The following is a 14,665-nucleotide window of genomic DNA, read 5'->3' on the forward strand; positions in this document are numbered from 1 at the left end:
GATTGAATGGATGGACCCATTTGAGAAAATCTCAAAGACTCAGGAAGTAACTGAGAAGGTAGGGAACTTAAGTCAGAAGGAGTAATGGAGAACCAGCAGGATCTCAGCATTCCTGAGATGCTGGCTGATTTCTAGGGAGGGGGTTTCTCTTGCACAGACAACAAACATAGTTATTCCAAACCTCATTTCGCCAAAACCCCTTGGAACTTGTCCCGATTTCCTCCAGAGAAGGTGCCCTAAGACAATGAGTCAAACAATGGCATTCTAGTGCTAGAGAAAGGAAGTGACGTTCAAGGCTCTGACAAATTCATTGCAGCAGAAGTGAGAAGAGCCATTTCAATTAAAGCAACATAGATTGGGCTGAAATGAGAACAGCCCCAAAATGGGAGCATCGAAAGGCATATAAGGACAGGGTACGTGACATCTCTTGAGGGAACTGCAAACTGTACCATAGCCACGAGCCTGACTCAGGGCTATAAGGAGGGAGTAGAGAGCGGGCTACTAGGAGTTGCCTGGGACCAGATGGCTGCCAAGAAACTAATGAGAATCTGCAATCTGCAGACGCTAACAAACTAATGGCACTGGCATCCCAACAGGCTCTTCTAGGAGCTCCCATAATCGCCATGCACATCCCTGTGATTACAGTCCCCCCACCAAATGTCACTAGTTATGATGTCATCTCAATGACCTGCACCCAGGACTTGGCCCCTCTGAGATTCAGTGCACCCAGGAAACACAGTTCTTTGCTCAAACGCATTCAAATATCTTAGACTGAATACAGCAAAGAGAGAGAACTTCAAGAGGAAATTGGATGGGCACGGGGGAGCGCTCTGCCTTTGAGGACTCTCGACACTGTACCAGAAGTACCAACCACCATGAGAAATCTCTCCCTACACCTACGTAGGAGCTGATGAGTGTATTTAAAATTACTTTAAAAAAATTAATAGCTTTGGGGCACTTTTCCCTGTGAGTGAACAGTGTGCTAATTTGCTCAGTGTTTTGGTGTTGTTCTTTTTTAAGACAATTGTGAAAGATTCTATCCAAAGCCCTCTAATTCTTCCACTTCAGTGGTCTGAATCCCACTAATAAACAATCAGGACTTTAGACTCTTTAATAATGGAGAGAGATTCACACGAAGATGTTTTGCCACTCTGCAAATGCCTGTAGGTGCTGCCTGTTGAATAGGCCGGCAAAATTATGGATTTATTCAGGACTGATTGCATTGAGTATGTAAGCATTTTTCAAGGATTAAAAAAAAAAAAAAAACAGAGAGAGTGAGAGATGTTTGTGAGCTCAGTGAATAGGGGGGATTGCAGCCTCCAAGCTATGCAGTCTGGCATGGAGCAAGGCTGTGTTAGGAGGAGGGAACAGACTTACTGCACGGATGAGCAAGGACGCGAACCTCGTCCACAGCGATGTATCCAGGATGACCTTTCAAAGAGACGGATTCAAATATCACCTGCAACACATAGGGTGGGAGTCAATTTCACAGAAGTGGTTGTAGGCACTCATCATAGGAACCTGCCCAGCTCCAAAACTCTTTATGTTTCTGCTTCCAATCAGAACCATCAAAGAGGCCTTACGTTAGGCTAGGATGCCATCCTGGCAATTGACTTGGATTTTCAAAACAAAGTAGAAAGGCCATACTCTGGCAACTAGCAAAAAGAAGAGTCAGCCACACGGAACATTTTTAATGGATTTCAGAAATAACTCTTGGATGCAGGAAAAACCACCCAAACATGGCCTGGAGACCCCAATCTGTACCTTATTGTTGTTTCAAGTGAAGCACAGAGCAGAATTACTTCCTAATATCCTAACTTTCTTATGAAAGGTACGGGAGAAGTTTATCTTAGAAGATGCCATAAGCCAAGGAGGGTTTATCCCGATTAGACTCTACATCCCCAAGAAACATATTCCATCTGAATTTCTCAGTAACACCTCTTGAAAATAAGACCCATGCACAACTGTTGGCAACAAATTTTTTAAACTCTCCATTCTGACTCCCACCCAAACTTTATTGAAATCTTTATATTTCAATAAAGATTTTATGACTCCGCTAACAGCTCTCTTTGTTACCCAACCTCTACCTTCATCTAGGAGAAGGGAATATCTGCGTTGATGACATGACCAACCCCTTGACCTTCCTAATTCAAATGGCCTTGTCTTCCACTCGGCTTCAGCCACAGGCTCATACGTGCCCTTCTCCACTCCAGAAACTGGAAAATCCATCTTCCTATATTTTGGCACAGCCTCCTATCCCATATTCCTCTCCAATTCACTCCCCTTACACCTGCTTCTCGGGCTCATGTGGTACCCTGGACTCAACTTTTCAAGAGTCTATACATCTTCCTGGAAGCCCCTGCATTCTCAACAAGCCTGAGGTACCCCCTACCTGGGCTAATTACCCATACCATTCTCACGTAAAGCCCCAATTCCTTTGCATGCTCATTTCAACTTTGGCAAGCCTATTGCAAAACTGCCTTCTCCACTCTGTATCCCATGCAAATGTTCCCCTTTCAACATCACCCACCCAATCACAGCAGATACCCACTTCACATCTTCAAGAGGCAGAGGACAAGAGACATCTAACTTCTTACCCATTAACCTAACCTACATAGGTTAGGTTACTACAAGATATGCTGTTACTCTCAACCCCTACCTTGACTGCATTTTCCAGCTTCTTGGTTCTTCGCAGTTCTCCCTCTTTATCCTGCATCTTCAAATCCTTCCTTAACCGTAAATGCTTGGGCTTCATTTACTTTTTCAGAGCCACCTTTTAACAGTAGATTCTTCTCTACTATAGAGTCCAGTTGTGTTCCAATCCCATTAAAAATGCTCAACAGTTTTATCTACACTCAGTCTCAAAGCTTCCTTACTTCTCACTGCAAAATTTCAACCCACTATAATCTGGACTCTGTCCCCAACACCCATACCCACCAAAAATAAACCTGCTCTCGTGGCAGATACCAATAATCTTTTAATTGCTAAATCCAATAGTCATATGTAAATCTTTTTCTTACTTTAAACAAGAAGATAGCGTAGTTTTGGGGCTCTGGGTCAGAATGCCTGGGTTCCTGTCCTGGCTGCACCGCTTACTAGTGTGTGACCTTGGGCAAGTCACCTTACTGCTCTGAGCCTCGGTTTTCTCATCTGTAATTACACTGTCTACCTTATTGAGTAATTTTTCAGATTAAAGAAGTTAATACACTACTTAGAAATATGTGTGGCACATGGTAATAAATGTTTGCTAAAATAATTATTAATACTTGGTCATTTTTTTACAATTGTCAATGTTGATAGCAGCTCCCTTTCTGAGTCTGTCTTCTATTTAGGCTCAGGTGACACTTTACTGTCATGACTTTTCTCATAAGTCTGGGACTTTTCTACCATAGATTTCTTTGTAAGTATTCCTCCTTCTATATCTAGCCTTCAAATGCAGACCTCCTCTTCCTTAAATGGTTGCCAGTTCACTGATAATCCCCAAACCCAGCTCTTCACTCCTCTACCAGCAGCCCCCAGCCTTTTTGCACCAGAAACCAGTGCTCCTATGAGAATCTAATTGCCTGATGATATGAGGCAGAGCTGAGGCGGTGATGCTAGCTCTGGGGAGCTGCTGAAAAGGGGTTTACTGAAGAGGGGTTTACTGAGACAGACCTTCAGAGAGAGTTAACAAACGAAACTGTGCAGGTCGTAGGGGAAAAGTCTGCAGAAATAAAAAGTGTGATAGCTGCCCGATCCTGAAGAGAAGGAAGGCAACAGATGACCTTTCTATAAAGAATCACATACCTAATTATATTTTTAATAATTCAAAAGAAACCAAAAGCAAAGTCTACAGGAAAAAAAAAATTGAAAGAAAATAGAACAAATACAGAAAATATATTTTAAAAGAAATAGCATAAACGCATTTAAATTGTGTAACACAAATGACGAAAATAAGAAAAAATATTTGTGACAATAAATATAAATACATTAAAAGAGAAAAGCTCTCAAACTGTCTAAATAGACAAAGTCTAATTGTATGTTATAATATAAACATTTAAAACAGAATGACTCAGTAACTTTAAGAATAACAAGTTGAACAAAGGGAAATAATAGGGAAATGCAAATAAACAGAACAGTTGTTGCAAAAATAATGCAAAAGCGTCAAAGTAGAATTTAAACCAAAAGAAAAAGAAAAACTATTAAGTGGATGAAAATGGTCATTTAAAAAAAAATGCATGAGCGAATAGACTTAAAAGGAAAAAATGATGGGAAAAATAAACAATAGTTATATTTTAAATAAAACCCATTTATATTTATTTACCCTATGTTTCAGATGTTGACCAAATAAAAATAAATCTATCAAGTATGTATATAAATTAAATAATAATGCATTTACTAAATATATGTTAATAAGTATAAAGAATGAAATTTCTGTTCAAATGCTCATGGATTATTTACACAAATAGCATATGATAGGCTAAAGTATAGCTTCAATGAATTCCTCAAAGAAGAAACTGTATAGGTTTAGGTCTGCACATTTTCAATCAAATTTGCTAAAGCTAGAAATTAATGACAAAAGCTTAAAAATCAATTTCTTAAAATTGAAACATTATGTATTTCTTAAATATACAACACCTTCTTAATAACTGTAATGTCAAAGTACATTTTATATGTTAACAAAAGTATGAAACAAAAGTAAAAGTCAAATGGCAAGTTGAGAACAATATCTGTAAGACATATGCCAGCAAAAAGGTAAATGACCTGTTTCATAAAGAATTCTTGAGACTCAACAACATAAATAAACTCTCCAGAAGAAAAATTGGCAAGTGACCTCAGCAGGCAATTCACAAAAGATGAAGTAAGAATGGTAATAATCTATGAATGCAATGTTTTAAATGACACTAGGGAGGTTATGGTAATGAATATTTTCTTCTTTACACTTTTTTTAGATTTTCCAAATATTCTAAAATAAAGATAAGCTATTTTACAATTATAATAAAAATTAAATGCTTTATGGCACATTTTCATATCTCCCTTCATGCTATATTATCACTATTATCATCCATCACCCATATCGTTTGTTTGTAAGTCATTTCATTCCCTAAACTCTAAACCCACTAGGAAAAGGAACAGTGTCTTCAGTCAGTCAGTCAGTCAGTCAGTCAGTCAGTCATCTACTCATGTATTCATTCAACATTTAAAGAGAACCTCCTCTGTACCAGACACCGAGACGATGTTTATACTGGGGCAATAAAAGTGAACGCAACAATTAAGGTCCTAGCTCTGATAAATTTCACCTTCTAGTGAATGGAAATGGAAATTAAACAAATAAATATGTAAAATTAAACTCATTTTGTGATTGGCATCATGAAGGAAATAAAGTGGATATTGTGATTAAGAGTAACTAAGACGAGGGTCTATTTTACTTAGAGTGGCCTGGGGAGAAATTTAAGGAGGTGATACTTAAGATGAGACCAGAAGGATGAAAGTGGCCGGTCAAGGAAGATGTGATGGTGAGTGCAAAGGCCACGAGGCAAGAAAGAGCTTGGAGATGATTTGGGAACACAAAAGAAGAGGCTGGGAAATAGTAAGCAAGAGAGGCACAACCCAAGGCTGGAGTATTGAGAAGTCAGGTGACATGGGGTCTTACAAAATATAGTAGGGAGCTTGAATTTTCTTCTAAGTGGCTAAAAGATTATAAGCAGGGAAGTGATAAAATCTAATTTACTTTCTAAGATAATCGCCATGGCTGTTCTGTGGAAAATGACTGGGAGGTAGGAGGTTGAGCAAGAATGAAACAAACAGACCTACCAGTTGGCTATTGTAGTCATTCGATCAATCGGAAGATGAGCATGACTTTGATGACGGGGATGGCTATGGAAAATGAAGAAATCGATGGTTTGCGAGATATTTCAAAGGTAGAAATGAAAAGAACTGCTGTTAGATTAAAAGGAGAAGAGTGAAAGAAAGAGAAGGCTCAGAATCTGCTAGGCTGATGGCACTGACGTGGGGGCTATGACTCGATGAATGGGTGTGCACGGGCTCTGTCAAGATTTCCTTTTGGCCACACTAAGTTTGAAATGGCAAGTAAACATCTTCATGGGTATGTTGAGTAGGAAGCTGCTGACATTGTTGCCGGAGCTCCTGGGTGATTTAGGAACCAGAGTTAGAACTATGGTAGCTTTGGCATCTAAATGTCATTTAAAGCTATAGAACTAGATGAGGTCCCCTTGGAAGACAGATGGATAGTTCGGAGAAGAGCCCAAGGCCAAGTGCTAAAAGCCCAATAGAGATTTTTTTTTTAGAATGGTAGAGACAGGAACATGATTTTAAGTAGAGAGGAATGAAGAAAGGAAATAGCATAAAATATTAGGGGGTGAGGAATCGATGAAACATGATTCTAGATGGGGCAGGACTCATTTGGGGTCAAGGTACCAGAGGAAGCGTTGTTATTGACCAGAAGAGGCACCTCATCAACTAAAACCGAATGATAATAAAAATAATAAAAAACGGAGAAATATGACCACAGTAATAAAGGTCTACAGTATTGACCGTTTATTATATGGTCTTCATTTAACCTCTCAACAGCCCTAAGAGGTGGAATCAGTTGAATTACTGAAACCCAGGAAGGGAGCCGGACATGGACTGAGGACCGAGGCCCTGGTCTCCTGGTTCGCAGGACATGGCCAGCCCCGTTACTGAATGCTGAAAAGCATTCCAACTCTCATTGAGTCAAAACACCTGGTTAAGAAGAATTCTGACTTTTCCCCCCAGTAAACCAAAGTTTAACTTAATTAAATTCTTCTCACACGTTAACTATTTCTCACATCATCACCCAGTATCTAACCTATGTCATACCTCTTAACAAATATTCCATGAAGGAACACAAGGCTCATCATGGGAGAATAAATGTGTGATAGTGAAACACACATTTATTCACTGTTCTCCTTTCCTTTGCAGAAATAAGAAATATGGAAATAAGAATTCCATTACGAGACAGAGTATCCTTCATTCACCAGAATTCCTCTTAGGAATGTTTTTGTAGAGCACGGGGTAGGTGAGACTTAGGTTTCTCAAATACAGGAGAGTAATATTCTGTAAGGAACAAGGGGAAGAATGTTCTGGCTTTCTATTAAATGACTTGATCATTATAAAGTGTTTACAATACGCATGGTAAGATATTGATAAGTGTTACTAATACTATTGCTTTTTCTCTAGAGGGCAGAGTGAGAAGTAAGAGGGAAAATGCAGGGAATGGTGGTAAATCTGGGGAGAGGAAAAATGTAATGGGCTATGCATGTGACTATCCCCTGCAATCCCCACCCCAAGTTTCCACTAAAGTTCCCACACTCAACAGACTCTTTGCTGCGAGTCATGACCAGCAGGAACGGATAGAGAAGCTGGGCTTTGGGTCCACGTGGAAGTATATGGAAATGAAGAGGCAAGTAAGGTTGCAGGAGCCAAGGAAGTTGGGGAAGGGGAGCGGAGGGCGGGGTCAAGTATGGAAGCAGAGAGAAGAAACTGCAACAGCTCACAAAATCTTTGAGGAAGGCTCCAGTCTCACAAGGCATTAGAATCAGGGTCTACAGTACGTTTATAGCAATGGGCAGGCTCTGGATGCAGCTGAGAATGAAGCACCTCCCACAGCAGAAGTGGGAAAGTCCTCCCCATTACTGCGAGATGGCTCAGACTAGAATGTTCGCAAAATGTGCAGTGGCCAAGAGGGTCCTGTCCTTAGCATGCCACTCAAGAATTAGATTTAAAAAAAAAAAAATGTCATGCCACCTCCCATGAAACAGACCCCTCTATGCCTGAGGAGTGGAGGGTCAGCCATGAAACAGACCCCTTGATGCCTGAGGAGTGGAGGGTCAGCAATGCAGATACCGGGTGTATCAGAAATAGTGCCAGGGAGTGTACCCTTCTTCCCAAAAAAGGAAAAAAAAAAAAGGAAGGTTCATACTGGGTGGGCGTGGACCGTCCAGAGCCTACCTGGACTCACCTGCTGAGGCAGGTGCCCTGAACACTGAACTCTCACATGGGATTAGCACTCAGGCCCACATCCAAATTCCTGGGCCAGCTGCCCGTTTCCAGAAACAAGGGTCAACCCTGGAGACCACCACACCAGGGACCAGAGAGGGAGATCTCTAATGGCAGCTATAACATGTCACCGAAATATTACAGGGTGGCAGGCCTCAGTCATGGAGAAGCGATGGGCACTAGGAGTAAGCTGGCAGGGTCACCTGCTAGAAATCCCAGGTAGCCCCAAAGCTCCAACCAACCCCTCAGCCACGTTGCAGGCTTAACAGTTCTGTACAGGAACTTGGCCATACGAATCATTACTAGGGTTCAAGTTTCTGACCACAGGTTAGGACCTTCGGATGCAAGTCCGGTCTTGAGAAGTTTTTGTGAAAAGCCATAGGGCAGAGTGCTGCGGAACACGATCAGAGAAATCAGGTTTGGCTGCAGCAAGACACTGCAGGAGCAGCTTACAGAGAAGCAGCACCACCAGAACTGTTCGGACATCAAGAAAAATGTGAGGGTCACCCTGAATTCTCCCTGTTGATGAGACAGAAGTCAGACCGCTCAGATAGAAGAGCAGGACAGGGCTCCATCTTATTTGGTTCAGGCAAAGCAGGTAAACACCTGCAGCTCGACCCTCTGGGCCAAGTTCTCAGCCAACAAAGTTGGGGAGAATGTGGGTACTGGATCCTGCATTCAAATTGGAAGGTGCCCTAGAAGACACCTGCAGCCTCGAGTGGAGATGATCACCCTGCGATGCGCTTCTGGGGTGGGGGCTCAGGTCAGGAAGACCCCACCCAGTACCTAGCCAGCTCCTGTTCCCGGGGACAGATACTACGAGGGTACAAGGTAAGGCCAGGACACTATGCTACAAGGACCTGGGTTCCCCAGGTGTTCTGGGGGAAGGAGAATGGTCATCTTCAAGCCAAGCATACTTACAAGGAAACTCAAAACAAGGCCCTTGAGGAATAAAAGCCAGGAGTGGGAGGAGTCAGAGGAGCGAGTAAAGAATTGTGGGGGCTACTGTAGTGCTGCCTGTTTACAGCAGGTGGTGGGGGCAGGATGCAGGCATGGGGCAGCAGTAGGTTTTGCCCAACACCCAGTGATGCTCCGTGCGGGTGTGTGAGGCAGGGGGCCTGGTATAGGGACTGGAGAAGGAGGCCTCGTCTAGGAATCTCAACTTCTCTGCCCGACATTCTTCAACCCCAAGGCCACCATGTGGATCTACTGCCAGCTACACATTCCCCAGCAGATAGAACCTAGGGGCATCCTGGTGTTAGAGTGATGGGGCTTGCATGGAACCACGCAAAGCTCGTCCTGGTCAAAGCCAGGAAGTAATTTCCCAAGAGAGGCTCAGAGATCAGTCACCCTCGACCCCGCCAAAAAGCAGGCTGCATGCGTGAGGGAGGCTGTGGATATGTCAGGGTATGGTTTAAGTGACCTGGCCTGGCATTTTATCCTCACCTTTTGTAGTCCTCCAGCAGAGTATTACTGTAAAAATTTCAGGGGGCTGCAAACATTTTCTCAAAAGATAGATAGAAAAATGGTGGCTCATAAGGACTCTTCTTAGGAAGAGGACCGTATATATTTCCATGGGGAGGGGTTGCTTAGCAGTGGGGTGGGTGGATAAAACAGGAAATGGGGTGGAGCTGGAAGGGTGGGAGAAAGGGCCCTCTCCCTGTGATGTGCCCTCCTGAATTCTGCATGAAGCCACTAAACCTACAAAATGCTGGATGCCAAGGGAATTCCCAAGAAAAGCCTTCAAGTACAGTTGAATCCAAGTCAGGTGAGTCCTAAATTTCAGGAGTCGTCAGAGCAACTACAAGTGCTGAATAAAAAATTTCACCTAGGCAGGTGATACAGAGTGAGCAAGTGGCTGCCAAATTAATGAAAAGTTCTCTTATTTCTTAAAAACTTGGGATGGAAAAGTTCAGAATCTTTAAAAAGATGAAACAGAATGACTATCACCTGGAAAGGGGCAGCAATCTGAAGCACGTCTTAAGTGGCATTTGATAAGCCCCTGCTCTCCCGAGAGACGGCAAGTGAAGGGGTGAGTGGCAGAGGGACATTCTTAGCAGAGGCCTTGCTGAAGGCCTGGTACCAGAAAGCCCACTAATAAGAAAGATAAAATTTCCGTTTATTACGGAGCTAAAAGTCAATTTTAGGACTGTGAAATATGACTTTAATAAATGAATACATAAGCCATCAGGATCTGAAGACCAGCACTGCTGAAAACCAAAATTGCATTTAGTCCAGGGAATCTTACATGCAGGACCAGAGCTTGGGGTCTGGTGAAATTGAAAATCCATCTGCAAGTGTCTTTGAATCTCCAGATATGCCCCTTGTTCTCTCCCCTGGACGTGTGTGTGTATGAGCGCTCTTGAGTGAGGGGTGAGTCTGGGAGCAGGCAGGTATGTGTGCTCAGCCATGGGACTATCCACCAGTGAGTGAGTGAGTGAGTGAGTGAGTGAGTGAGTGAGTGTGTGTGTGTGTGTGTGTGTGTGTGTGATGCACACGTCTTTTCTAAACGGCTGCTCTCAGCGCCTTAGTGGCTTTTTCACTATGAAGCTCAGAGCAGAGGAAATGTAATGTAATGTAATGGTCTATAGTGCCAACAAGTTGAAAAGCAGAAAATTCTCCCAGATGAGGCTGCTTATCACGGGGCCAGCTCAGAGCTTACTGAGGACGGCTCAGTAAGAAATACCACAGCGGGTATTTCTTTAAAAATGGCCTCCTTCTACTTTTGGTTCTTCCTTCTCTTCTTCCTCCTCCCTTCCTGCCAACATTTGCTGAGGCCCATGACAGCCTGACGTGATGTCGTACATATGCTCTCATTTGATCCATGGAGGAAACCTGCACTGGACACATCACCTTCTCCGTTTTACAAATGAGAGAACTGTGACTTGAAATGATGATGAGATACATCCGACATTCCAATGCTAGTGAGCAGAAGCTTCTCAGAATGAGTGAGCTGTTTTCCCTAAAGATGGGACACCGAACTTGGAGCCAGAGGACCTAGACCTCAGTTTACCAATAATATCCCTGACTCTGAAACACAGGACATGTTGCTATCCAACCCAGGAGTTACTATACAGATAAATAATAAATACAGATCAACGAGAAGCAATAGGCTTACCAGAGAGCTGAGACATGGGGATGCCTGAGAAATATCCTTTTTTCCTCTATACCCCATCAAAGAGCATGGCCAGTGGAGAGGGCTGCCCCTCTCCACTTTTCCTGCTCATTATACTTATACCTATAGCCCCACCCTGTTCCCATTTGCATCAGGCCCTCAGTAGGGGTTTCTTATTGGAACCCAAAGGCCTTCATGGAGGTATCCATAGGCTAACAGAGACACTTGGTATTTATATTCAGGCATACAAGGGGAGAGAGTCTTGGGGCTGGGGCATCTGGGTTCTGGTCCTAGTTTTGCCAGTGATTTGCTGTGTGCTCTTGAACTTCAGTGTCCATCTCTAGACCATAGCTTTATCACCTACATCAGAATTCAGCAAACTATGGCCCATCACTTGTTTTTGTCCATAAAGTTTTATTGGAACACAACTACATTCATTCATTTACTTATTGTCTATGGCTGCTTTCAGATGCATCTGAAAGGACTCTACCGTGGATGTTGAACTGATGGATGTCTAAGAACCTCCCGGCCACTAACCTTGCCATCCTCAAGTCCATCTTCTGCTCTAGACTGTAGAGAAATTTCTCTGAAATGCAGATCTGACTAGTGCACTTTCTTACTTAAAACTTTTTAACAGTGGGCAAGGGGATTAACTGCAAATAGGCACACGGGATTTACTGGGATGATGAAAACATTCTAAAACTGGTTTATGATGATGACTGCACAAATCGGTAGCTTTACTAAAAATCACTGGATTGTACGCTTAAAATGAGTGGATTCTATGAAATATAGATTGTACCTTAATAATGTTGTTTAAATGGCACTGCTGTGATATTTTTATTGCCATTCATAAAAGTATCGGTCCACAATGTGTTGAAGGGGGAACTGGTCTTTCACCACAGATAGTTTGAGCAGCACTGCCCTAGACTAGAGAACAAATTTAATCTCCTAAACCTGGCATTGAAACTCCCACGACCTACTTGCTCCGGCAGCCTTAGCTCCCTGTATATCTCCTTTGCAACCACCCATAATCGACTTAAGAGTTTCCAAACTCTGCCAAAATCTCTCACTCACTCCTCCAGCCTATGGCCCACCCTGACAACTCAAACGCCTTCGCCTTCTTTTTTCAATAATTGTTCATTTGCCCTTCAAGACTCAGCCTACCTGTCATCTCCTCGCAGAAGCCATCCTAATTGCCTTCTCCCCTCCCCTAGATACCTTCTTCACTGCGAGTGATCTTTGAATAGTTACCTCCTCTCTCTGAACCTCAAATTCTTCATCTGTAAAACAGGGACACTAATAGCATCTTCCTCATCAGATAATAGCATCTCCTTCATAATTATTTTGTAAAATGCTTCAATGTCTATGTTCCTCCACCATGCCGAGGAACTCACAGGCATCCTACTATATCGTAATTATTTATTCGTATATTGGCCTCCTCCTCCAGACCATGAGCTCCAGGGAGGCAGGAGCTATGCTGGTTCACCTCTGTATCTGCAGGGCCAGGCTAGGAAGAGAAGCTCAGGAAACACAAGTTGAACAAGTAAGTAAATGAAGTCCTTGCTCAATTTGACAACTCTAGGCAGGCAAGAGGTACATAGATTTATTTTTTTTTTAAATCAGACCATGGTAAAACATCATACCTGGTAAAAATGTGGCCAGAAGGTGCTGATTGCAAGCTCTGCCTTCACCCAGCCCTCGGTGACGACCCCAGACACGTTCCAGACGGGGTTCCCTTGGGGCCCGCCGTTCACCTTCACATAGACATTCAAGGCCCCTGGGCTGGACCTGTCGCGGCTGGAGAAGTAGTAATGGAAATCGATGCAGTGGGTGTCATTCTCCTTCAGGGTAGGCAGGAGAAGGTGGGCCTTCTGGCCAGAGGCCCTCCCAGAGCTGTTCACCATCATGAAGGATCCTAGAGATCCACAAAAGAGACGAGAAGCAGACAAGGAGAGAGAAAGAAAAATCCTCCTGAAAATCAGTTACACTTATAAACATGGTGGTGAGAAATCAAGTCACTCTAGGAGGGTCTGGTGGATACTGAGGAAGCCACATCTCCTCCCTCAACCTGAGTATCTTCTTCTGAAATTGGAAACTAAAAACCCTTGTCAATAGGCGGTTTTAAGAATAAAGAGATAGTAACACGTACGATGTATTTTACAAAGTAGACAGTCTATAAACATTGACAGAAGAAAAATTGTACCCAGCAGCTCCTGAAGTAAACATGGAATAAAAACTTAGGAATTTAGTTAACTGCAACCCCCCTGGGTGAAATGAGGTGAGACGTAACCTCATGCAAGCTTGGGCTGTCTCAGAGGAAACAGAACCTCGACAATACGGGAGGTATCCTTGTTCCAATATATTCCACCTGGAGCCTTGCATTCGGTACAGGGAATGTCATATCAGAGGAAGGCATATAAAAAGTAGGATATATTCAAGAAAGCAAGGAAAAGCCTGAAGAAATGTGAGAACCAGCTGGAAGATGTTCAGCCTGGAACGGAGAGGAAGTAATACTGAGCACTCAAGGAGTACCAGCGTGATGCCAGGTGTCTTACTTATGCATTATTCAGTTTAATCTTCTGAGTGACCCTGGGAGACAGAAATATTTTCATTTTATTTAAAAATCAAGTGACTCGCCCTGGGCCACTCAGGCAGGGAGGCATGAGACCCAGATTCTCTCCAACCTCAAACTTTATGCTATTATTACCAATCGCAGAGAACATGACTACTCTCCTCAAGCATTAAAATGCCTGTTTCCTACAAAGGAAGTGAGCCTCTTTTGAGTTGCTTGGACAGGGTAAACGATGGTTTCTAGTTCATCATCCCTCCCTGGTTCCATGTCCTTGGCCTCTGGCTTTGTGATTCCTCCCAGAAAAGGCAGAGAGTGCGTCGCCATCCTGTGACTCTGGAGTGCGCTTGCTTCGATCAACGTGTGTGCCTCTCTGGGCTTGCCCTCTTGAACTACTGCCACCTTTCATGGGAAAAGTGAATCCCAGGTAGCAGCTGGTGCCTCTTTCAGCCTGGGATCCAGAACAGACTCACGTGGAGAACTGAGCATAACCAGTAGTGAAGTGCCACGCTATGCCACCATCGCAGCCGGAAGCACAGCCACGTGGCCCACCAGCCCAACTTGTGGATCAGCGGAACCACACTCGATGCTCAGACCACGAGCGTGCGAAAAATGCTTAGTGTTATTCTCCACTGAGTTTCCTCTTGGTTCGTCAAGCAGCATTATCGTGGCAATCGCTAACTGATAAAGGTGCCCGAGAGGGCAGACTTAGGAAAGAAACCACCAGGAGGCACATGCTAGTTCAAAGGACCTTCTCGCAAGTAGAGCTGGTGCAAAATGGGATTGACTGCTGAGGACAAAGTGAGCTCCCTATCGCTGCAGGTGGCTAAATAGAGCCTGGACAAATTGAGATGTCGAAGAAAACTTCATGATCAACTGTGAGGGCTGTACGCTGTGACTTAAAGTCCTATGATTCTATGAAATAAATTGCATCATAAAACACAGTAGATAAACTCGGATGA

At 43.4% G+C, this 14,665-nt stretch overlaps 1 protein-coding gene across 1 annotated transcript in view; it reads right to left on the reverse strand.

The window, feature by feature from the left end:
• Positions 1-14,665, reverse strand: part of PTPRT (protein tyrosine phosphatase, receptor type T) — a 675,700-nt gene that overhangs the window by 594,714 nt on the left and 66,321 nt on the right. The window contains exons 3-4 of the mRNA XM_015596894.1: positions 12,778-13,049; positions 1,378-1,459 (exon numbers count right to left, since the gene is read on the reverse strand). Of these exons, the coding sequence (XP_015452380.1) occupies positions 1,378-1,459; positions 12,778-13,049 (354 nt within the window). The remainder of the gene's footprint in view (positions 1-1,377; positions 1,460-12,777; positions 13,050-14,665) is intronic.

This window comes from Pteropus alecto, unplaced genomic scaffold, assembly GCF_000325575.1.
Source record: "Pteropus alecto unplaced genomic scaffold, ASM32557v1 scaffold45, whole genome shotgun sequence".
Classification (NCBI taxonomy): domain Eukaryota; kingdom Metazoa; phylum Chordata; class Mammalia; order Chiroptera; family Pteropodidae; genus Pteropus; species Pteropus alecto.